The sequence below is a fragment of the Grampus griseus genome (assembly GCF_964374135.1).
Source record: "Grampus griseus genome assembly, chromosome: 2".
Taxonomy (NCBI): Eukaryota; Metazoa; Chordata; class Mammalia; order Artiodactyla; family Delphinidae; genus Grampus; species Grampus griseus.
In genome coordinates this window covers 65,513,177-65,539,342 of record NC_139018.1, presented here as the reverse complement: position 1 = coordinate 65,539,342, position 26,166 = coordinate 65,513,177, and the positions used below count along the sequence as shown (strand labels likewise).

At 39.5% G+C, this 26,166-nt stretch overlaps 1 protein-coding gene across 12 annotated transcripts in view; it reads left to right on the top strand.

Moving 5' to 3' along the window:
- Positions 1-219: 219 nt before the first annotated feature.
- NPAS3 (neuronal PAS domain protein 3) overlaps positions 220-26,166 on the top strand; it is a gene marked incomplete at both ends in the record, with an annotated part of 867,736 nt that continues 841,789 nt past the window's right edge. For 6 of the 12 annotated variants that reach the window (XM_082647980.1, XM_082647981.1, XM_082647979.1 and 3 more), the window contains one exon: positions 220-377. In XM_082647980.1, coding sequence (XP_082504106.1) covers positions 220-377 — 158 coding nt within the window. Of the gene's footprint in view, positions 378-4,836; positions 4,887-26,166 lie in introns of those variants that run through there. The other 6 variants (XM_082647975.1, XM_082647976.1, XM_082647974.1 and 3 more) reach the window with 1 other exon arrangement.

Here is a 26,166-nt window from a genome sequence, read left to right as displayed (position 1 = left end):
GCTTGCGGCCCCCCCAGCCCGCTGCGCGCACATCAAAGCGCCTCTCCGCCGCGCACAGTGGCCGCGGCTCACTAATGGGATTGCAGGCTAGTGCCTGGCTCCGCTGCTGCCGCCGCCGCTGCTCGCGCTGCTGCTGCTGCCGCCGCTGCCCGAGCCCCAGCCCGAGCCCCCGCCAGCCCGAGCCCAGAGCCGCCGCGCCCGGGGGCCGAAGCCGCGGCGATGATCCGAATCTTTCCGGATTTCAGCGTGCAGGTGACGGCCGCGGCAGCCGGCGGGGCGGCCGCGGGGGTGCCGGCCGGCGCGGGCATGGGGAGGGCCGGCGCCGCGGCCAACGGCACCCCGCAGAACGTCCAGGGCATCACCTCCTACCAGCAGCGGTGAGTAGTCCCGCCTGGGCTGGGATAGTGCCCCCGCTCCGGGGTGCTGGGGTGGGACTCACTTTGCCTCCTGTTTTATGCGTTACAACACACATGCACATCGCCAGGGCTCACTTTGCCCCTCGTTCTACAGATAAGACAGGAAAAAATAATTCACAATTCGGATTGAGAGGCACTCCAGTGTACTGGCGAAGTCAAATCAACCTTTGCCTTCTGCCTGGCCCCAAATCTAGAGTCTCAACCCCGCGTAGCCAAGGAGTTACAGCGAAGTCTGAGGCACAGAACAAGGTGCTTTTGCAAAGTTTGGGATCCTCGTCCCTTTCAGCGGAATTTTCTCAATGCTTCTGCCGGGTGCGGACCCGCGCTGACGGGCGGCCAGGGGGGCAATTGATCACCTGAGGCTGATTGATCATTTGTTTCCAAACAGAATGGGAACAGTTTTCACGTGTAGCCGTACACTTGCAATTCTACATAATAGTGTTATCATGTCACCTGTTACTACAGGGAAATACAGCATGAAATCCGAGTCTCCTCGGCGCTGTTAAGTATTCATCTTAAACGTATTATAATGCAAATGCGTAAGATTCAGAGATGCAAGTTAGGAAGCAAATTTTACAAAGTTAGGTTAGGTGGGAAGAAGGAAGTTTTAAAGTATTTATTGTTTGCATTTCCTCCAAACATTTATGGATTTAAAAAAATATGGTTGTGACATTGAAATAGTAAACATTCTTTGATTCAGTTAGGAAAGAAAGGGGAAAAAAATTACCACCACCACCAACAGCCCTAGAACCCTGAAGTTTTTCCTTAAGGACAACTTGAGATGTTGCAAGATTTTATCAAAAATGTAATCCACAAAAATGTGCTGAGAAATACTAACGATGTAGTATGAAAGGTAAGCTTCCCATTTGTGGGGCTCAGTTTTATAGAAGATGGGAAGAAAAAAAGAACACATGAAAGTGTGAAATTAAATATTTGTGTTTCCCAGATTGCATACGATTAAACATCTGAGAGCTTTGCCAATGGCATTTAACTTAAAATATACACAATGCATAATTCAAATAACAGCTCCTATTCTTACCTTGTATTTCAAACTTCATTGATTTGAGAACCTTTGATTTGAACCAACAGTGTTTAAACTGAAAAGGTTAAGATAATCTATCACTGCCATATTTTGTGCCTTCTAACCAGTGGCTCAGCAACCAGAGCAGGTTTTGCATAACACACTGAATGTTTTCCAAGTTGATGGCCAGTATTGCAGATATTCTGTAGAAGACTTCATTATATGCTCTGAGTATTGTCAGAAGTTTAAAACAAAGAGTCTTGAAAATAAGTCAAAAAGAGGCTATTCCTTGTCAAAGAGATTTTTAAATTATTTTAGTCTTGTTTTACTTCAGTGATTACAATAACCTTTAATACAAAAGATCTGGGAATCTTTCAAACATAAAGGACCAGGAAAGAATTAGATTTTTCCTTTTCATGGTTCAGGTATGGTTTTATGGGTTTTTTTTTTTTTGTCACTTATAAAACATTTAAATGACAATAGAATCCAGTGATCACTTTAACTAGGAAGTGCAGGCAATAGTCACAATAGTGTGATCTCTGAAGTAGGGAGTCAAGGGTCAGAAATGTCAGATGGCCTTTGGATGATTTCAGGGACCTCCAGGGAACTTCAACTAACCCTTAAGATATGAATTGGGCGTAAGAGGTAGTCATGAACTTTCAGCCTTTATGTTTACTCTCTGAGTGTTGGTGTCTTTCATCATAAAGATCTTCCCAGGGCCAATTTCCCTGCAAGTCAGGAGCATGCAGGGGTAATCCTCCATGGTCCCGCACTCAAACGCCGAAAGCTGTACCGATGCTTCCACCTTCATCTTTGAATTTGGGCCACTTTTTCAAGTCTGAATCCCACTGCAGTTCTAAAGTCTAAAGCTTTAAAAATAATCAACTCTAAACTCTAGCCTTTGGGATGTATTGTTCCCTTCTTCTCTTTTTATGTTCTGTCATATTGACAGAAGAGAAGGTGCTAGTTGTGAAAAATGTAGCTCTTGGTTTCGTTACTCAGATATGATGACACCTGTTACTGCCTTTAATTTTAGTTAATTTGGGGACAGGGGAGCGAGTCATGTGGGGCAAGAAGATTATTGGCAGGGTCTGAGTCACAAGTCCCCTGTCCTCTGGAATTTTATTGGGAATGTGGGCCACCTACTTGTTAGGCTGAAGGGGCTGTGAAGGGCAGACTTAGTTTCCACCTCAAGACCTGGATCTGTCAGAGTGAATGGCGACAACATTCCCCCCTGCCAAAATTTGTTTTTGCATTAACTTATTTTGGGGAGTCTAATGAGGGAGTGACAGGGGTGGAGGGTTTTCAAGCAAAGAGTGGCCTGTTGGAAGAACACAAGCTTCTCTCATTTGTCATCTTTGGGTAGAAATGCCCTAAGCTGGCCGTCCTGGAGCCAAAACTTCCAGCAGGCAACTTTTTCCCCTCCCTTCCAGCCCCTGTCTATCTTGTACTCAACGCTCTCCACTTCATTTTTCAATCACTCTCATCTTCTCCTACCTGTAGAGTGTACTCCAAAGACAACTCAAACACCATCATGCAGATTAAACACGTCTGTCACGAAAAACACTTATGTTTCCAAGTTTCTAACTCTCAGCCCCACTGTACTGGAATGGTAGAACTGAATGGGACCCCTTTGCAGGTCTATTTTTTTCTTAAGTTTAAAGTAAAATGCAAAGCCTCTCATAGGATTGATGTTTTTCGTCCGGCTCTTTCATTTATTCAAAGTGGGAATGCTTTAAGAGTCCTTTCTACTTTCCTGGGTGACACATGACTGACCCAAGTCTCTGCCTAAAAAGCTGCCCACACCCAGCTGAGCGGTTTAGTGGAGAAAACGCTCTGACCAGGGGCTCCCCAGGCAATAGGATTCCAGCACTGGCCCTGCACTGAGTGGCCCTTTCCCTAGGCCTCGCTGAGCTGTAAAATAAGGAGGCGACTGGGCTGGATCCCCGAGGCCCGCAGTCCGGTCGGGTCTCAGGTCCTATAAGCCAAGTCGAGAGAAGCGTTTTATCTAACTGCGTTTAAACTCCTGGGAATTCACGTGTGAACCCCGGGGTCTGCAGACTTGCAAGTGCGTGAATAATGCAGCTGCTCCGGCTTTGCAACGCTGCTGAGAGCGCTCGAGCCACAAGGTGCCTGTACTGCCGCTGCACTCGCTCACGGGGCGCTCGGGGCCGCTCCGCCCGGACACCCCCACGCGCTGTCCCCGGAGGCGCGCCCCGGACGCCGTCCTGTGAAGCCCGCTCCCGTGGCCTCCCAGCTCCTCTCTCTGTTTCTTTCCTCCTGGCCGCGATACTCCAGAGAAGGGAAGTGTTCGAAACTGCAACTGAGTGGCGTTGTTGCGCCGGCAGCGGAGTTCCCAGTCCCCGAACGCGAGAGAGAGAGAGAGAGAGAGAGAGAGAGAGCGAGAGCGAGAGAGAGCGAGCGAGAGAGCGAGAGAGCGCGAGAGAGAGCGCGATCGAGAGAGAGACGGAGGGAGAGAGAGAGACAGAGAGAGAGGGAGAGAGAGAGAGATGGAGAGAGGGAGAGGGAGGGGGGAGACACGGAGGGAGAGAGACGGAAGGAGAGGGGGAGAGAGAGGGGGGGAGAGAGGGAGAGAGAGAAAAGAGGAGAGGGAGAGAGAAAGGGGGGTGTCTGTGTGCGAGAGAGCGCTCTGGAGCAAAGCAGCTGGAAAATGCCCAGAAATACTTTCACAGCGGTCAAGCTGGAAACCCCCTGCGCGTCCTCCCCGTCCCCGCCCCTCCCGACCTAGGTCCCCCACGCCCCCCGCCGGGAGGGTGTGTACCCCACCTGCCACCGGGCCAGCTCTGAGTGGCGGTGGTGGGGTGACTGCGGGGGGTGTGGCGGCGCGCGAGGCGAGAACCCGGAGGCGGCGGGGCCCTGGGCCTGGCTGCCCGCGGGGCCGCGCGGCCGCCTCCCCCCCCCCCCGCGCCGCCGCCTCCCCCTCCTCCGCCGCCGCCGCCGGTCGCTTGTCTCCGCGCTGGGCATGTCTCGGGAGCCGGAGCGGCCCGGGCCGCGGGGGCTCTGCGGCGCATGGACGGCGGCGGCGCCCGGAGAGCAGGGGGAGGAGAAGGCGCAAGCGGCGGAGGAGGCGGCGACCTGCGGCGAGAGGCACCGGCGGCGCGAGGGGACGGCCGGCCGCCGGCGAGGCTCCGGCCCCACTACTTTTCCGTAGCCTCCCGGCCTCAGCAGCACGGCCACCGCCGCCGCCGCCGCCGCCGCCGCCGCCACGGCCAAGGCCACGGCCGCCGCCCGCCCGGCCGCCGCTGAGCGCCGCGCACGCCCGCACTCACTCCCGCCACCCCACGCACACGCACAACCCCCTCCCGCCCTGCCCACGCCCCCCGCCCCAGGAGGGGGGAGAGAGGCAAAAAGTAAGAGAGGAAAAAAAATAGCAGGAAGATGGCGCCCACCAAGCCCAGCTTTCAGCAGGATCCTTCCAGGCGAGAACGGTAACACTTTTCTGTTTATTGAACCTGCCGCCGAGGCGGCTGCTGCTGCTGCCGCTGCCGCCGCCGCCGCCGCCGCCGCCGCCGCCGCCAAGGTGGCGGGGCCCGCTCCGCAGCCCGCCTCTTGGGCCGCGAGCCCGCGGGGACCTGGTCGGCGGGCTGGCGGCTCCGCGCTCGCTCGCGGTCCCCGCGCGCATTGTCCGCCCGCGGCGGCTGCGGCAGCGGCGGCGGCGCCAGGCTCTCCGAGCGGTCGCACCTCCTCGGCTCGGCGAATGAAGTGACTCGCTGACAGAAAAAAAAAGAAAAAAAAAAGAAAGAATGAAAAAGCAAAAAAGAAAAGAAAAAGAAAGAGAAACAAACAGAAAAGAAGGGGCTGCTGTGTGAGTGGGAGCAGCGGAGCGGGTGGGGGGGCCGGGGGATCCCCGGGGCCGCCGCAGGTCCCTTGGCAGCTGCTCTCTAGGAAGGAATGAGGCTGGGGAGGGGGAGGGAAGGCAGGCGAGAAGGGGGAGGAGGAGAGGAGAGGAGGAGGAGGCCGGGGGCGGGGAGCGCGGAGCTCGCGCCAGGCCCGGACGGTGTCGCCGAGGGACTGTCTCCGCGCGGAGCAGCTAGGCCGGGCCGGGCGGAGAGAGGCGCGCGGCCGCCGCCTCCCTGCCGCCCAGGCTGCGTCCCCAGCTTCGGCAACTTGTGGGTCTCCTGCTTTGCCCTCTGTTCTCCTCTCCTGCCCTCCTCTCCACTCCCTTGCCCCCCACAGAAAATAAGGAAAAGAAAGAAGAAAATCCTTCAATCCAAATCAGCAAGCCAACAGCGAGATCCAAAATGTGCCAACAGTTGGAGCATCTCTGCCCCGTTAGTTACTGTTTGGGGATCTGTGTTTAAAAAAGTTCCTGGTGAGATTTGCCTAGCCAGGCAAGGAGCTCAGCCGAGCATGTCTGTTTGAAGTTAGTTAAACCAAAGCCAAAGGGAAAGGGAGTTTGTATTCAAAATTTCCTTAACCGTCCTACGTGGATGGCATTGTTAGATTTCGGAGTAACTAAGCACCCCTCCGCCCCACGTGGTTTTCCCTCCTGCTGTCCACCCAGCCTACTTTGTTTGGAATCCTATTTGCTATTAATTGGCAGCGTTAATGACGTTAATTGCATATAGCATATTGGTTTGAGCAAAGTGAATATCTCTCTCTGTCTCCAAGGAGAAAATGCTCAGTAGGAAGTATGAAATGTTACCCATTGAATCGTGAGGAAAACAAATGCGGTTAGATATATGCACCCCCTGTCCCCCCCACTCCCGCCCCCAAGCAGCGATGTTTACTTTCCTCACAGGCTTAAGTGAACTTGAAAAGAAGATGAGGGCAGTCCGCAGTAGCAAGACTTAATTATTATTACGTGGGTAGTTTTATTTTTGGTACAACGTAGCATTTAACGTATAGTTTACATCAAGAGGCGGTAGGGAGATATTATTAAACAAGCTATTCCTTTAAAAAGCTTCAGTTGCACTGTTGCTTGTTTCCTCCATACAGTAGGGACCGCAGAATTGTCAGGATTAAGGAAATAATTTTAAGTTGGTACTTAAGTGACTCATTCTAAACTCTAGCTAATTTCTATATAAATCATGTACCTGAGAATAAATCATACACAGTCCAGTTTTTAAAGATGTTAAAAGTGAGTAGCATTAACTATCTGACAACTCAAAAGCTAAAACGAACATTTAGTCTTAGTGTTTTATGAGAATTCACGTATTAAGTACTTTACTCTTGTAGGTAGAAAAATTATGTCTCAGAGCATCGTGCAAGGCTTTTAATAATTACTTCTTATTTAACATGATGATGAATACTTTTTGAAATCAGAAGTTTGTAATTGATTTCCTCCGTTCGTTCCTTCCTCTTTGCCTCCTTCATCCCCAGTTCTGCTGGTAGTAAGTGTATTTACTGGGATGGCCCCAGTAATCTCTCTAGCAGAGGCCTATTTGTGTGCCATTTTGGGAATTTCTCTGAGATGGGAATCTTGAAGATAGAATTAATTTCTAGAGGAAACTTCATAGCCTGTGCATGAGCGCGTTCTTTATCACCTGTCTCCATTTGGCATTCGAAGAAGGTAAATCAAAGTGCGCGATTTGTTATTCTGCTCCACTTGAGAGCTGAACTAAATAACACTTGGTCTGAAATTCTGATTGAAGTTGTAGGAGGATATACTGTATTTAATTTAATGCCCTTTAATAGCATCTTCTTGTTCAGCTCGGAAGCTGTCATTTTAAAGGTTGGATCTGAGAAGGTTTAACCTGTAGGGAGAGGGAGTAGTACTAAGGAGGTAGGGGCAGAAGGAGCGATATAGAGGAAAGGAAGGAAGGACTTATAAAACTAAATGTTTTCAAACAGTAATAACCACAAACTTGGCCCGTTATCCAAACAGTTGTTTTATGCCCCAAGGGTTCACTTTGTTATTAGGGTTTTAAATGTTCTTAACACTTTAACTGTAAACATTACACATGTTAGTTGATTTGGTTTTGTAATGAGAAATGGGAAGTCAGATGGTTGGTTCAGGAGGGGTGTTTTTCATAGTTACTTGCTTCAGCTAAGTAGTCATTTTACCTTTGTGTGCACTTTGTGCCTGAACTTACTGGTTAGTAGTATGATTTCTCTGTAACGGTTGAACACAAATATGTTTATAAGAGATGGCTTTCTGTGGACATGCTTCAAGTGATCTCGCTTTTCCTTAAAAAATGGTTTCCAAATCATTGATTTCATAAAGGCATTTATGGACACTATTCTTTACTGCTTTTCAAATATACCAGTAATCAAAAACTTGAAAAAATACATCTTTTGAATTGTCTTGTTGTTTATTTATGACATATCTGACCTGAGTTTAAGAATACAGTACAAAAGTCATTTCCTTCTAATAATGTTTACAGAGTAAATTTTGGAAAGAGAAGCTTTTTCTTGATAATGTCTTACGTTATTATTTAGTATTCCTTAAATTTCTCTGACTCATACACACAAAGTGTCTCTTTGGAGCCTGAAAGAACAAGTTGAAAACCTTGTGCATTTAAACAAAACAAAAAACAAAAAACAAAACAAAACTCCAATAGGCTGCAAATTATATAGCACTACCACAGAGTGTTTCCACTATGTGGATGTATAACCGAGAAAATTAGACAGAAGTGTCAGGCATGCGATATGCCCATGCTGGCTTTGCAAAGCATATTCCATTTGCACAGGGCTTTTGGTTTAAAAAGTAAAGGTGGTGGTGGAGACTTTTTTGGAGGTATTTCTTCCTACAGTGTAAGCTTAAACAGAGTGATAAATAATGATGTGCGTTGTCTAACACTTGCTTATATATAAATAGCTCCACAAGATTGCTTAAATGATAATCGAAAATATGAAATAGGATGGCCTTGATATCACAAGGCCAAGGGTCTACAAATGGATAAACTGAAATAATGAAATATTTCCAAGGCAACAGACTGTCAACAAGAACTGTAATGCATGGGCATATCATAGAACCACCAGAGAGGATATTAGATTGTATAGCTCTGGAGCCAGGAGTTATAATGACCTTCATTACGTAGGACCCTCCCACATTACAACATCCTTTCATATTTCCAATTTCTGATTTATAAATTGAGAGACACAAAGCTACTTCAAATCTGTAATATGCCAATTACTAGATTTGATTTGTTACAATGAGCAAACTCGAATCCAAGATTATTTGATGCTTTTGGTTTTAAGAAAAAAAAGTTACATGAGTTAATTTTTAGCACCTAGTGGTATTATGAGTAAAGTTTTAGTCCCTGTGTCTTTAAAATATTCTTAAAAATATGACTTATTTTTGACTAAAAGTTATGGGGAATTAATGTCTTGTTCAGCAATGAATTGGTAAGAATTATACTGCAATTTAAATATAATCTACACATTGTAACAGCTTGATAGTTTTGGCAATACGAAGTTTGAGTTTTCCCCAGAATTCTTCTACACAATGGTTGCCCCTACCTACAATAGATCTATTTTATGGGAATGCCAGAATTTCCATGAACCCCTCAACTCTTCTGGTCTGGCCCACTGGCATGTTAAAATTACATCTGTTTGAAACTGGACCTGATGTCCAGGGTCCCCTGCTCTGTGGTGAGGTTTTCTATGATGGTGTATCTGTACTGTATATGCTTTTGTAAAGCAGAACTTTTGCGGGAGGATTTAGGCAGTTTAGCTTTTATTTAGTTATTTTTTAAGCTGTTGAGCTTTAAATTTTGTGGGGTATTTGCAGGGGATATGTCACAGAGATTTCTGAATCATTCCTGGTGATGTTTTTCTCTGTAAACTTCCTTAAGTGCTTTATTATTATTACTAATGACCCTTAGATAGTCTATTTTTCTTTTCCTATTTTTTCCTGCAATTCTAGTGATTCTCTTTCCTATGCAGAATGCCACTCACTAAATTTAAAGAAAATTAAGCACACGTGAGAGCATAACTAGCCCCTCCCCTGTTATGTTTACATGGCTACTTTTTCTATATTATAGCGTTTCATCTCTTGAATTAACTTTTAAAAAATTCTGCATTGCTGTTGGCTTAGAATCTAACTTCAAGTGCTTTATCAACATTTCTTAATTGCATACAATGGGTAAGGCTGAAACCTAGTGTAAGGGTTAGTATGTTGAAAATTTTAGTTCATTTGATTAAATATTAATTTTAAAATTTAAATGCTTCCAAAGTTGCTCATAATGGAATATGTGAAACTTTAAATATTTAAATCTATACTATGATTAGCTAAGAACTTCCTGAATTTATGGGAAAATTCAGTTATGTTTGCTTTGCATTTAATGTTAGTATTTTCACAGTAAACAGTGCCTGTTTTTTTTGTTTGTTTGTTTGTTCGTTTTTATTTCCTCATTGGGCAGTGTAATAAACCAACTGTAACTGAATGATATTTTTTACTGCGCTGGGCCCCATTAGTGTGAATAGGATGTTTGCACTGGTAAGTTTGATAGAACTGTACATAGAATAATTTGTAGTAATATTAATAATAGTACAGTGCATAAGCAGGACATGGCTTAGTAAGAGGAAGGTGACTGCTACTATATCTGAAATTACTAGGGCAGTGACAAGATTAAACAACACTTGAAGTCTGTATACATGTCTAAAGTGTAATGTTTTGGTGAATTAATTGGAATACTTGTGATCTCGTGTACAAAATCGTGAGAGGCAAGATGAAAATCGCACATTACTGTTGTCCAAACTGCTCATGGGCCCCGACTATAATTATTGATCGGTTTTTTCATTCAGCTTTATTTATCCAACCTCTGCAATGGACCATCATGACTTGTGTGGGGGATGGTGGTGAATAATACACCCTGTAAGAGCAGTTGCTCTAGTTATAGACTTGTCTTTATATTGGATATGTGAAATAGTATCAAGGGCCAGAAAACACCCTTTTCTGGAAGAGTAGGAAGTACAGAATTCATAGACCTATAAATAAGACTCCTCATCTACTTTGACTTCTGTTAGCTTAGTGTTCTGCGGGGACAGGTATTCAGCCTGTAAAATATTGTAAGTAATGACTATAAAATGATTAGAGATTCTTGGGAGAAAGAAAGAAAAGATGCTATATAATGTAAATGAAATTATAGCAAAAAATTTTAAAGATCTTTGATGGGATTTTAAAATGAAAATAGATCACATATGATCATAATAAAGATTTATTGGACATTACATGTTTCAGGCCCTGTGTTAAATACTTTGTAGTAATTTTCTCATTGGTTTCTCCACTGCCCTACAAGGGAAGTGCTAATATCCCCATTTATGGATGAGAAAACAGAGGCTTACTGTTCCCAAAGAAGGTGGTAGAGTTAGAGATTGAAATCAGGTTTGTCTCTAGAAATGTACCTTAACTGCAGTGTGGAGGGGCCTACATTTTTGGATTTTCTAGAGTCGGGGATTTCTGAGCCGATGCCAGAAAGTTCCTATGGCAGAAAGACTGTGTGGGCTGTGAGTAGTGAACTAGGTCTCTGCTTCTTAGTCCTTCCTCAGATGTTTGGAGAAGTTCAGAAATACCGTGTTTATAAAGTTAGAGGAAGAATCAAGAAATTATTCTCACTCTACCTTTTAACATTCTGGTAGTTTTGTGGGCAAGCTCCACAGCTGTCTATACTTTGGGGCAGACTTTTTACTGAATGGTTTCAGAAGAATCAGTTTGCCATGTACGTAGGCCTCTTTGGTCTTAGACTGTGAAGTATTCAGTGACCTCTTCCGCCTGTGTTATTCTTGCCTCAGAGTGTGCCACAGTTTAATCTAAAGATTACAGTTGAGATGTTTTTATTTTGGGATAGTTTTGCCACTGAATGGGTAGAAACAACCTCATAGGCTTTCTGAATAACACACTCTAGGTTCCTGTATTTCTGGATGTTGTCTTCTGAGATATATAAGGACTCTTGTATATCTCAAAAGTTGGCCTCTTGCCAAATTATCTGGCATTATAATAATGACAGCAAGCATTTATATAGCACTGTGTACCAGGTACTGTTCTAAGGGCTTTACGTATATTAATTAACTCATTTAATTAAAAACATGTTAAAAATGGACCACAATAAATACACAAGTGATAAGTTATCGTTACTGAGTTCCCCCCACCCTCCTCCCAGAAGCTCACACACTTGCCGCATCTTCAAGAAGGGAAAGTCTTGGTAACATTTTAATTCCTCTAATGCCAGGGATCACAGAGGTTGGTCTGGTGTGTAACAGTTCTTTGACAAAAGCTATACTTCAGGAAACTTTGTAGCATCTGACTCTATCACTGCTCATTGTAGAATGTATGCTAGATTTGAGGTAATAGACAAGCATGCCACATTTATCTTCCCGTTTTTAGATCTAATACTGTCAACCAAATAGCTTCCTTAAAAAAAAAAATGTATAGTAGGAATTTCAGGGCTTGAAAGGACTAGATAAGCAGCGCTTGAGTATTTGTGGTTGAAAGCTGAGTATTTTGTTTGTGTAACAATTAAATATTCACTTTTACATTCAGAAAATTTCTTGTTTACATAAAGAATAGGTTGCCTTGTGAAATGTTGGAAAGGGCTCATTTAGAGAGATGTTTTGCTAAAATATGGAAGATAAAAAGCAACAGTCAATAGGAAGTATAAGTGAAAAATAGGCTACAAAATTTCAAACAGCATTCAGATCATCTTAAAAGAAATTGTATCTGATTACAGTATTTTATTATCATCGGTATGCTAATGCAGAATTAAACAGCTCTGACTTGGGTACCGAGGTTATATATAACATTAAAACTTAAATATTTATCACATATTTTGGAAAGTAGTGCCACATAGCATTTTAAGACCACTTTATGGAATCACAGGTCATTTCAGTAATATCTGATTACTTCTGATAGACTGGGGCTTTCTTCATTTGTAAGATTTATTTTAAAAATTTTATTATAAAGAAAAGTGTAATAGTGGGTTAAGGGTCATCTTTAGTGAATATAGCTGAAATCAGTTATCCTCCCCCCCCCACAACTATGAATTCCTTTCTGCTATTGTAACACTGCAGGAAAGGGTACTAGTTCTAAACTTCATTCAGAAGCACTTTACTCATAAAGACTGCAGTATTTTGGTAGGAGCAAGTGGAATGATTGAAACTGTTTGCAGAACCTCTCTCTCTGGTCCTAGAAAAAGGAGATATCAATGAATAAGGATATTTTAGTAGCTAATATGTATTACACTGATTGAGGGAGCATTTTTCCCTACAAAAATAATTCATTCCTCAAAATCTATTTCTTAAAAACATATCCATTCTATTCGTATATATGAATGGGATGATTTTTATTTATTGTAGGAGATTTCTTTATGTTGTATACATGATTTATATATAAGCCAAACATATATTTATATATAGTCTTTACAGTGTAACATATATAAAATATAAACCAGATATACCATATTTGTATAGATCTACCTGAAATGAGAAAATGTTACAAAGGTATCTTGAACATATTATAAATGTCTTACTTTAGATCAAGTTAAATTTAAATTTATGCAGTGGATTGGTGACTTTTTTGTTTTCCTAATGGTTTAAGGAAAAGTAGGCTCATCATTTTTTTTTGCACATTTTTATTGTTCTGTGTAAATGTAATTTGTTAATCCTGTGAAATTTGTCATAGATAAATTTGCTTGGATTATCTTGTCACCACCGTATCTGCATTCTTTTGTTCATTGCTTATTCATAATTTAACAGTCTGGCAGTGAGCCTTTTTGGGATGCTCACAAAAGATATATGACCTCTACCAGCTGCTACTATAACCTGCAGAATGCACAGCAAGACATTAGAAACGTGAGGATTCCTCTACTGATTAAAGTGCTCTTCATTTAAACAGTCTGTTCATAAGAATCTCAGGAATCTCTTGCTACCAGCAGTTTTGATTTTTTTTCTTCCTAACAAAATTAGTTCTAACAATTGAATCTTCATTTGGTATGAATATTTCAGATTATCCAAAAGAAGTTAATTCCTTGAATGCTGTTTCTTCTTTATAACTAACTACTTAAATGTTTTACATTTGGGGGTATTAAAGTTATTCAGAAATGGTTTTATTGGACAAGAAAAAATGGAGAGTGGAGTAAATATCTCACATCCTAATCTTAGAAGAAATGGTTGGATTAATCCTACTTGAATCCAAGCACTTTACAGTTCATACTGTAAACATCCCATGTTATGTAGTATGGAGCAGACATTAAAAATAGAATGTAACTTGACGTGTAACCACATCTTTACGTTTTCATTATTCTGAATTAGTTTAACATATGAATTTATTCTCATCAACCCCACCCCCACCCCACCACCTCTCTCAAGAAATCAGCAGATCAGTTTATGAGTAATGGCTAGTTTTGCCTCTCTTCTGTGCAGGCATATGATTACAGTTCAAAATAATTCATTGCTAATCCATGCAGTATTGGTTCATCTCCATCACTCTGTTCTGTGATTAGAGCCTCAGGCCTGCTGCCTTGCTTTCTGCCCTGATTTTCTTTAACTGCAACCCTTGTTTTAATATAGTTCTGTAGTCACCACTCTCCTGCTCTCCCCTCTCCATTCCTCATATATATCGATTGCAGTAGATTAATATTTATTTGAAGCTATTTTTCAGACTTTGTGAAAAATGTATTCATTTCTTACTGTGAATCTTCACCTAAAGGGAAAATGGAGAGGGAAGATGTAGGACTCAGGTATGCAACTCTTCTTATAGAGTAAAGCTATTGCTTTTACCAATCTTCATTCTCTGCTTTGGTCAATGTTTGTTCTTTATACACAAATCAAGAAGTTGAGTTTCCTTGAGAAAAATTTTAGGCAGATTAAGCTACAATGTTGACAGTTTATCTCTAGTTTGTAACAGTTCTAAAATGGCTTTCTGTATTTTGGAAGTACATACTGCAGTCACCACAATATACATTGATCAGCTTGCATTTTCAGGCAGGGACACAAAGCTATCATTTTCCTTAACATCAAAATTTGCCAATTTTACCAGAAGGTCATCTAACAGATTTTTAAAAGACTTTGTTTCAGATCTTAGTAGTCCTGTGTTCCTTTTAATAATTACTTTCGTCTCATTGTAGCTGTGTGTTTGAAAGTGTAGGTCAATGAGGATGATTGCATTCAGAATTTCATGATCTGTGTAGTGGAACAAATTGAAAGCAAAGCCTGTATCAATCACTGTGAAGGGAGGGTTAATTGTTACCGCTTCTCAAGCCTCTGGACAGATAAACCAGTAATGAAATACTTATTGCTCTGATATGTGAATGCTAAAGGATGAAACAATGGAAACAGAAGCAGTCTTCAGAGATAACCAAAAAGGCAAAGAAAAAAGAATAAACTGGATGAAAGTATAGAACTGTGTACTGCATTAACTCTCTTAAAAGTAATATTGTTTTTAGCCTCCTACCCATCTTTTTTTCTGGCAGGTTAGGGCAGTATCATATATCAGGTTGCTAAAGCCAAATAAGAATATAAATGGAAAACTCTCTTTGTGTAAAAAAAAAAAAAAAAAAAAGAAGTGTAGTTCTATGCTTTATATGAATTCCGTATATTTTATAAAAATAATGTTTGAATTACTATTTAAGGTTTTCTGTTTTTAAAAATTAGTGATGCTACATATGTTACATTTGTTAAATATTATACATGTATAAATGGGTTAAATTAAAGGATTGTTTTATTTTTGAAGAGATTTTGGAATTATCGGTCATTATAGACCAAAGCATAGAGGAAGTTGTGAAATACATAAAGAAATAATAAAATAAGAATTAGTGTTGCCAAGAAATCATGAGATAAGAGTAAACACATTTAACCATTTCTTCCATATGAACTTAACATTTAAACATCTGTTGGTTACTTATATGTTGAAATATATGCAAAAATATTTAGCCAAATTGAAGTCTTAGGCCCATGACAATCATCTCAACACAGTGGGTAGTTCTGAAAATTAATGAGAATGATAATACTGTAAAGACTGTTCCAGAGTTTGCCCAAATTCATTATCTAAGACTCTTGTTAAGAACATCTCAAAGAATTTTAACCAGGAAAATATATTAATGGTTCAAAAGCATTTTCAAAACCCTGAATTATAAAAGTATAATGGAATTATATATGCAAGGGTTATAGTTAGCAACAGAGATAGCAGAAGGTATTATGAAGGCATATTTTTCCATAACCTGTACTGCTCCTGCACATGGTTTCATCCAAGGGTTTAATCTCATACATTATTTTTTTGTTTTTAGGACAAGGAATTGGGATCATTTAAAAAATAAAATGGGGGAATTCCCTGGTGGTCCAATGGTTGGGACTCTGCAGTTTCTCTGCCGAGGGCCCGGGTTCCATCCCTGGTCAGGGAACTACGATCTCACAAGCCACGTGGATGGCCAAAATAAAAAACTAAAATGTTTTTTTCCCCCATTAATGTAGGGAAGCCTATATCATAAAAAGTTAAATATATCTTTTAGCAGTCACTTCATATTTGATACAAACAACTACTAACAAGATAGAACATTCTTAGCAAAAAGAAAGAACTATCTTACACCTTTGTATTTATCTTCAGAAGGTTAAGAACTTCCCAAGGCCCGTTTCTGCATAGTATTGATGTGGCTGTAGAGCAACTTAAACAAATGATTTGGGGCATAGCACTTTTTATGACAGTAGCACCATCCCCTAGTTAATGTGGTTTTGTATATTGTAAAAGATAACTGTAATAAGAATGCTATAACATCCCTGGATCAGGATATTTAAACTGCTATTCAAATATGCTAGGACGTAAGTCAGTAGAGAGCCCTAAAAGTCAAGCTGTGCAAAGGGCTGTCAGTTTCTGTGTGCAATAAAGGGCAGGCAAAAAGCAGGAAGAGTTCCATTACTCAATAATAAATGTGTTCTTAAGCTTAAGACAGGAGCCCATGGATATATCGAGATTGTCATGGCAATACATTATGAATTACCATTGGCTACTTGCTTGTTGGGTTCCAGTAGAACAGCAGATCATGGCATAAGTCCTGGTCACCAGTGTCAGTCTTTCATTATCTTTGTAGGAAGTTGTACTTTACATAGGTCCTTCAACCGTTTACAGCCTCAGTTTCTTTATTTGTATACTGAGTTGCTAACATTTCCTTCCAGCTACAAAATTATATGACTACATGACTTGAACTGCATGACTATATGATACAAAGTAACGAGTTGAAGTATTTGTGGATGTTTTTTCTGATGGTATTAACACATATATTCTTTATTTATAAAACTATTAAAGTTTTTAGATCAAATGTGATGCTTGTCAAACAGGTTTCAATCAATAAAATATAGGATACCTAAGTATTTTTCTTTTATGAAAACATCTTTGACAGGAAACTTCTTATTGCAGGAATGTCCAGAGGGACATTGCAGAGGAAGCAATAGGCTATATTAAGTTATATTTTAAAGTGACATATTATGCACATGACTCAATGTAACACTGAAGAAAAACACAAAAAGTGTTCAGTGATAAATACATTTGTTGGTTAAATTCAATCAAGACAGTAGAACAACTCTGGAAATATTTGAAAACCAGATGATATACCATAAAGAAGGAAGTTAATGTAATATTTGATGGACAGGTGAGTGCTTAAGGGAATAACTAATCTCTGAAAATTTTGTGTGTTCCTAAAACATTTATAAAAGAATAAATTTCTGTAGTGAGATATATGCCTAAACTACAACAATTATTTATTTCTCTTTAACCTTGTTTTTCAAAGGAGCTTTCTTCTAATTCCTCTCCCTTACTTGTAAAGTTGAACTGACTTAGTGTTTGTAGTGTAGACAGATTTAAATATTTATGATTGGATAAGATTTCTTGCTTCTAATAGGCTAATGACTTTTTAAATAGATGTATCGTCACTTATTTATTGTTTTCTTTGATTAATGATATTAATAGATACTGCAAGGAGGTAATTAACTTTTTTCCTAATTTCTATATATATGCAGATTATCTAAATCTGTATTCTATATATTATCTGTAGATTAAGAGTATTTTATCCCCTAAACCTATTTTATACTTGTCAGTGATAATTTAACACCACTGATCAAAATATTTTCCCTAAAAGCACTCTATTCCTCAAAAAGTAATTTTCCATTTTTTACTGTGGAAACACTTAGGAAAAGAAAAAAGCAGGGTATGGTGTAGACTGGACTTCTGTAACTCCTATCTCTCCCTTTCACTCATCAAAACCATTTTTCCAAAGCTGATTTTGGCTAGCTGTTAGGAGATAATATGAATAGAACAATTTATAGTTAGGAATAAAGCTTATTTTCATTTTTAAAATGAACCAATAATAATAAACACATTTTTAATTAATAGAACACAGAGAATCTTTAGTGTGTTCTTGCCTGTCTCTCCATATCACATGTATATACCCCTTCCCAAGAGATACATTAGTCAACACTTTGAAATACCTCTTCCGAAAATTTAACATCTCATCGTGACATTGTTTTAGAAATAATGTGTTAATTTTCTCACATTATTGAGTGTAAAAATGGATAAATGTCATGAGCTGGGTTAAATACATGTAATGTACATATTTTCGTTGGTAACCATTTTCTTTTTCTGTCTAGTTAAAAGTCTCTCACTGTGGTAAAGAGCTAGCACCAAGAGAAGAGATTTAGATTTGGGTGGTATATTGTGACACCAAGGTTGGAAGTGTCCACTCAGTGCTGAAATAGAATTTAAATGTGGAATTTATAGATGGCCATAGTGTTCTTTGTAGAAAGGAGTCTGCGGCAGATGTTTAGATTTGGGTTGAACCAAACCACAATAGACTTAGCCAGATCCATCCCATTCCCACTTCTTCTGAAGTTCATTTACCAAGTCTTGTTCCAAGGGCAAACATTACCATCTAGCTATATTTTGCTGTTATTCGCTTGTTAGCAGCATTTGCTCTATACATGGTCAAAAAGACTTTTGATAGGCCCTGATTGAGTGTGGCCTCTCCTAACTTAAGCAGGAATCTTTAACCCATGGTCCACATTATAGCAGTAGGTGAATGGGCTTCAGAGGATCCAAGAATCTCCTGAAATGGCATATTCATAACATTTTCATCAGTTACACACGGGAGTATATTTTCCCTGAAAACCTGTCTCAAGAATTTTGAAGAGTCTGAGACTTTATCCTACTTGCAAGCTAATGGCCTGCTACAGTTTAATGGATGCTGGTAGAAGATGCAAAACCCCTGATTCAGAGATGAAGAAAAGTTTAATACAGCGTTAGCAATAGCCAGGGTATCAACATCTAGTTCTGTGAGCCCCAGTTCCTACAGGATGATACAAAGAAGACTAGAGAATACCTGCACATGCAGTAGCTTGGGTTATAAGAAGAACTCCGATCTTAGGGAACCTAAACCTTTTAGAGATGTCTCCCCTTTCCTATGAAGGGAGGAATGCTAGCTCTATCCTCCAAGGCTGTTCTCCATACAAACAAACATTAATAGATAGTTTGGAGCAAGGGACGGTTGGTACCTTGCCTACAAGATGTGCAGAAAATGCAAGAAAACTCATGGAGACTTGTCTCTCAACAATACGAATCACTATTATGGGGATTTTTATAGAAGGGATGAGAGGATCTAGTGCTGACATAGTCCTATAGTTTAGAGATTCTTTGAGCTTAATGCAAAACGAAGTCAATGATTTGGAGAGAAAATGACCAAGGTTCCAAATATGTAATCTTTCCAAAATTGCATATGATGCAGTATCTGAAGCTTATGTAGGTTTAGTTGATTCGGTAGTGGATGGATCCTTACGATGTTAATACATTCATATTCTCATGACATATTATATCACAGTAGATATCTGTCCTATTTTGTAAGCATGCTCTCTTCCTGGTTTCCTCTATTTATCCATAAATTTTAACTTGCTGAGAGTTCACATCGTGCCTTTGCATTATATCGTTTAAGTTTCTCTGTCACACAATAAGATAGGCTTTGCCAATATCTCCAATTTATAGATAAGGTCACAGTTAGTGAGGATTTGAAACTGGGCTCAAACCTTAGTTTGTGTTGACTTAGTATATGGTAGAGATGACATCCTTTTACCATACTAGCTTCCTTCTGACTCTTGTGGATTTATTTTCTGTTTTCAATCTTTATTCTGGGGCTTCGCCACTTTCTCACATCACCTTCCTTCATCATAATGTTTTTCCCTTTTCTGTACCACCCCACATGGATCCAACTGATGATATAGGTCCCATCTTATATATCGCCTTTAATACATTCCATTGACTTGTAGGTATTGAGTCTTTTTGCATCCCCAAATTATACTATATCATAACCTTTCTTATCTTCTGATTTCATGGTAACTATCTCTGTAAAGCTAATGATTACAATTGCAACATAAACAGATCAGCCAAAAGTTTGCAGATCATACCTAGCATTATGCTAAGGTATTACATTAAAGACTGTTATGAGAAGATTATGATCTTATTTAGGAATTTATAATCTGTAGTTCTATTTCCTGCATGGTTTTTATAACATTTAAATGTGAATAGATTTACATTTTGTGAGTTATGGTGGCATGGGTCATAATATATTCCCGTCGTTTGCATAGCATGGCACTTTTCTATATACCATAGTTTGTTGATGTATCTCACTTAAAAGCCTTGCTTAAAATAACCTGTGGCTTCTAGTTAATTCAGATCCAGCTATAAATTAGGAGTTTACCTCCAATCAGTGCCCAATGACTTGGCACTTCGCTTTCTCCCTTTCTAGTGTTTTAGCCCAGTTTTTATCCCAATAGGATTTAACAATACCATTCTAACATAATTTAATGCAAATTCATTATCAGTACATGGTCTAACTAATGAGACCACTCAGATCCAAATATTCTCTATTGGATACATTCCCTAGTTATTCTCTGCAATGGGGATTTTTTTTTAAAACATCTTTATTGGAGTATAATTGCTTTACACTGGTGTGTTAGTTTCTGCTTTATAACAAAGTGAATCAGCTAAACATATATATATATCCCCAAATGTCCTCCCTCTTGTGTCTCCCTCCCATCCTCCCTATCCCACCCCTCTAGGTGGTCACAAAGCACCGAGCTGATCTCCCTGTGCTATGTGGCTGCTTCCCACTAGCTATCTATTTTACATTTGGTAGTGTATATATGTCCATGCCACTCTCTCACTTCGTCCCAGCTTACCCTTCCCTGTCTCCCTGTCCTCAAGTCCATCCTCTACATCTGTGTCTTTATTCCTGTCCTGCCCCTTGGTTCTTCAGAACCATTTTTTTTTCTAGATTCAATATATATGTGTTAGCGTACGGTATTTGTTTTTCTCTCTGACTTACTTCACTCTGTATGACAGACTCTAGGTCCATCCACCTCACTACAAATAACTCAATTTCAGGTTTTTTTATGGCTGAGTAATATTCCATTGTATATATGTGCCACATCTTCTTTATCCATATAAATGCCAATCAAATATCTGGAGATCATGCTAAAATATCAAACTGGAAGGTGCTCTTGAGGACGTGCCAGTGGGACATAGAGATTGTCTACCTGTTGGCAAGCAAATCATAATTCATCATCAGAATCTGTTGTTAAAATTCTAAGTATTCATAACCAGAATAGAGTACTGTTAACCAAAATAATGGATGATAAAGAAATAAGTTATAGTTTCTTCTGTACTTGTCTTTCTATGTAGATTGTGACCTCTCTGGAAGGGAAGAAATTATTCTCCTTCATTTTGCATGCCCAGTGGTGAAATACATTCCTGGAACAGAGCTAGGGAATGAAGTAATGAATGAATTTTAGTTCTAATTATGCCTATTTCGTATTTGTGTTTCATTCCAAAAATCCTCCTTATCTGTCAGAAATCTACAAACACACTTTGCATACTGCATGACCACTGATCTAAAAAATAAATTATTAGGGAAAATTAAACATTTTATAATTATAAAATTTTTACCAATGCTTAGAAATTTCTAGTGCATTCTGGGTTTCAGAGCTGAATTATTTACATTATCTGTTCTAGATTCCCTGAAGAGTATACCCCTGTAACTCTATAGAGAATAGTCTTAGGTTCAAGATGTGTCAGGACTCTCTATTAAGCAGAGGACCAAGAAAATCAGTTAGAACCAAATATGCCATTGATAGTTTCTTTACCTCCAAACGATAGCACCAAATGGATGAATTCTGAAGCAATGGAATATTTCCAATTAGAATCATATTAAACCTATTTGATAGTCAATTATAGTTCTATAAAATTTGAATTTCATTAATTCTATATTTCACAAAATTGTACCTGTAATAATTTAAGTTGATTAGACTAAAATTAAAAAATTCAATCTTGTAAAATAGAACAGATGACAAAGAGAGCTGACATTTTTCCAGGCATCTCTTCTCTAGTAGCACAGTCCATCCATCACATGGCCATGTGTACATAGTACCTATAGCAAGAATCTTTGCACAGAAAATCACATATAAGGATACAGTGAAAAACCATGATTAATTTAGCTTTTTACCATGATTGATTAATAGTGGTGAAGGTTGTTACTTTCATTCAAACCAGTAGAGGGATAAAATTTGATAAACTTGCTTGAACTTAATATATATAAAGAAATGAAATAATTAATGACTCTAGGGAAAGAATGGATCAGTAGTTCAAATATACTTATTCCTTTCTCTCTTTACTCTGAACATTGCTCACTTTCTCCAAAGTTTATTATCTGTAGTCACTAAATTTTGTCTTCAGTGCTTATCAGGCATATTCAGATGTATTGATGTATATCTTGAATAATTTTAGGAATAAAATTTAGCTAGAAATTTATTAACGTAGGCATAAAGAAGCACATCTAATTCCCTGGAACCAAAATAACAACTGATCCCTTGATGTATACACCTAAATATGTCCATACACACACACACACACGATACACATGGCAACAGAGCTCTGCCCTATGACACAGTTAGAAATTCTATTCAGTGTTAATAAAGAAAACTCAATCTAATGGGCAAAAGCTTTCTATTTGCCCGATGAGAGCACTGAGTTCCAGAAACGAGTATAATGATGCATGGCTATTTGGTCTGGTGCCCCAGTGTGATGATGATTTGATTTATTTTGTCCGGATCTACTCTGGCTTCCCAACTCCAGATAAAAGTGGTCTTCTATATCCAATGTCTATTTAGAAAGATTGCTCTCTTTCTGAAAAACACGGACCATCTCTGGACTGTGCTTTTCCACCTGGAAAATTTGAGCAACTACACATATGTCTTACAGTTTTAATAATAATATGTTAACAATTACTGCTTATTGCATTATGATTTTGTGTCACAGTGATAAACTCTTTAGCACATTAACTTTCTCAGCATTTGAATTTGTAACTCATTTTTGATATCTTTAAGTGTTGCTCATTATAAGCATTTATTTTCTATTCCAGGCATTTATTTTACATGTGCGTCGTCTCTTAGAAATTATGAAAGCTGCAAAAGTTTCGGTTTGGTTGACTGAGTCACTCTGTTATCCTTCTGTCTCTCACTCTGGAGAATGTATGCTGCTTAATCTCGAACTTGGTGGTAAAATCAAAGGAAGCATTATAAGCTTGTGCAAGTTCTCATTTTCTCTTAGTTTTATAGGTTAGGACATTTTGTAGCCTAAATGTAGAAACTCGCTTTTGAATCGTTGCTGTTATACTCCCCGCTCCCCACCCCAACTCAGTACAGGAAAGCTTCAGTGTAGCTTTCACATTTGACCACTCTTTCTAGGCTCCTTTATCTCAGACTCACTCAGCGTTTCCTTAAATATACTTCATCAATTCCCTTAAAGTCGGACCTTTCCAAGTGCCACCTAAAGGTTTGTTTTTCTTTTTGAAAAAACCTGTGACCTCTATTCTCTACTTTGATTTTTTTCTTGTTTTCTTATGAATTCTTTAAAATGAAAGCTCTCCTCTCCCCAAATAACTGAATGCTTCCAGAAGTGTTAATACCCTCTTTCTCACCCCCATGAACTTACCGTGACCTTCAGTTTTTCTTAGCCAATGATATATAGTCAGCTTCCTTGTATATCTCCACTCTGGAGGTGACCTATTACCTATAGACACTTTCAGTCTTTATTTCCATAATCTCTTGGCAGCATCTGACACTTCTGACCACTCCTTCCTTTCTGTGACACTCTGTTCCCTTGTCTTGCATGATGCCATGCTTTTCTGGTATTCCTCCCAGCTCTCTGTTGTTCAGGGTTCTGGCCTGATTTCAACACACCTCATTCTCTCCTCCCTACAGGAGTCTACCACTTATTTCCATGGCTCATAAAAGCAAATAAAGACGCTGACAAAACCACACCTGTTCATTTTCGACCAGTATCTCTCCTGATCTCTAAATCCATATACACAGCTGTCTATTGGCCATAGCCATTCAGATGTCCCTTGGGCACTTCAAAATCAAAGGGACCCCACATTTAACTATACAGTACTTGCACACAGTATGTGCTCAGTTGTATGCCAAATGAGTGAGTGATAAGTAAATACACGGGCAGGAAATGTAGTCCTAGAACAGGCTCACAGCAGTGTGTTGTTGGTGATACTGCTATCTGGTTCTGTCACACACACTACTGGCAAATATACTGCTGTCTGCTTTGACCATTAAAATCTGGCCTATCTTTCTGATCTTTCTTTTGACCTCCTGGTTTCTGAACACTCTACTTATTTTGATCAACTCTTAAACTTGTTTACTTATGCCTTGATGTTTCTGTTCCTAAACTTTTGCTTTACTTCTTATCTTATTCCCCAGAAACCACAAATCCTTTATTTCTGGATCTGGCTCAACTTTTGATAGGAGATGCCGGGTATTTACTAGGGGTGTGTGTGTGTGTGTGTGTGTGTGTGTGTGTGTGTGTGTGTGTGTGTGTGTGTGTGTGTGTGTGTGTGTGTGTGTGTGTGTGTGTGTGTGTGTGTGTGTGTGTGTGTGTGTGTGTGTGTGTGTATTTGCATGCTTTAACAGTAAATCAAATAAAGACTCCAAAGATGAGTAATGACCTTAAGTCTAGTAATGTTAAGTTTGGACAATTGAAATAAGCTAACCCTTCAGAAGAACTATATTTTCATTTACAGGAGTAAATACTTCATGTACCATGATTGTATTGTCATTTTGCCATTTTTAGACTTCTTTTCTTTTGTGAAATCTGCAGTTTGCATGAATAGTGTTCAAGTCTCTGGCAGACACAGACTTAATTATGACTGTGATAGTAGAGGAGACAACACGTTCAGTGAGAGCCCCAGGAATATGCACATGGTGCTCGGTTTAGAAGCCTTGGGCAGGCTTCATTTCCTCAATAACAGCATCACCACTTTCTGTTGAAATCCCTGACTATCTTCAGGTTTACAGAGGTGAAAACCCTCTTTTCTGAATTCACCAAGTAGTAAGTATGAATGTAGTACTATTATCTATAGTCTTTCTTGGCTGGAGTATACTCCACAAAAAGGGGATATGCTGACTGAAGCCAGGTAGATTATGAAAGGGACACCCCATGTACATAAGGGATACCCCATGTCTAATGTTTTACGTCAGTTTTCACTTGCATTTTGTGTGAGTAATGATTAATTGTTGAAATAGGTAGAATCTGTAGCTCTTCCTATCCTTCCAATTATGTATCAGGGGGCTTTGGAAGGGAAGGGGATACTGGTTATAAGATAGTAATCAAACACATGGAAGAACTTTAAAATGGAAATCATCCAAGAAGGTTTCCTTACTTTTATGTTTTCTTTATATTTAAATAGGATATTTTTTTTTCTTTGACTTAAATATCCTTTACAGTCATTAACAAACTCATGTAATGAGTTTGGAGAGAAGCAGGAAAGACAATGTTTATTACAATAGCCATGGAGAAGATATAACTTATTATATGGTTATATAAGGTTATATCCTTGAATATTTCCTGGAACAGGAGAAAAGTTATAACTTATTAAAACTTATAACTTATTAAAACTTATTAAAGACAATGTTTATTACAATAGCCATGGAGAAGATATAACTTATTATATGGTTATATAAGGTTATATCCTTGAATATTTCCTGGAACAGGAGAAAAGTAAAAGTAAAATCCTGCATTAACATGTAAAGAATCTGTTCAAATACAAATGGAAACTAAAGAGACATATCTCTTCCTGTGCCCCAGAGGTAGTTGGCTGAGACAGCTTCTCAGACGAATCACCAAGAACACCACAGTGTAATGTCAAATTATAGACGTTTTCTTTTTTGGGGGGTGGGGTGGGGGAAGCAGCTATTCTATGCACTATTATAGCTTTTATTAATTCAAAAATAATACAATGATTTTCCTCATTATTCTGTCAGCTCAAAGCAGCCATACATTTGTTTGAGTTTTTAAACATTATTTTGGTCCTTTACTATAGAATATAATCTTTGCTTATCCATGAATTTTATTCATACAAAATGTATACTTATGTGTTTAATGTAGAATTAGGAAAAAGCAGAGGACTTATGTAAAATGTAATAGCGATCCTTTAAGACATAGTAGGAGAGGAAAACCTGTAGTAAGACGGTTTCATTTAATCCTAAGAACCCCGACAGCAGTATATTGTGTTTCAGTTTGTTGTGTTTCCCCCAGCATGTGTGTTTAAACATACTCACCAAACTCTGGAAGTATTTAGAGAAAGTTTGTGCTGCTTAATTCCCCACATAAATGGTAATTTCATGGCAGTTCTTGAAATAAACATTTTTAAACTTGAAATTGTTTGTTACTATTTCCATTACAGAAACAAATATTTAAAACCCAAAATAATATTTTACCAGTAATTTGAAACC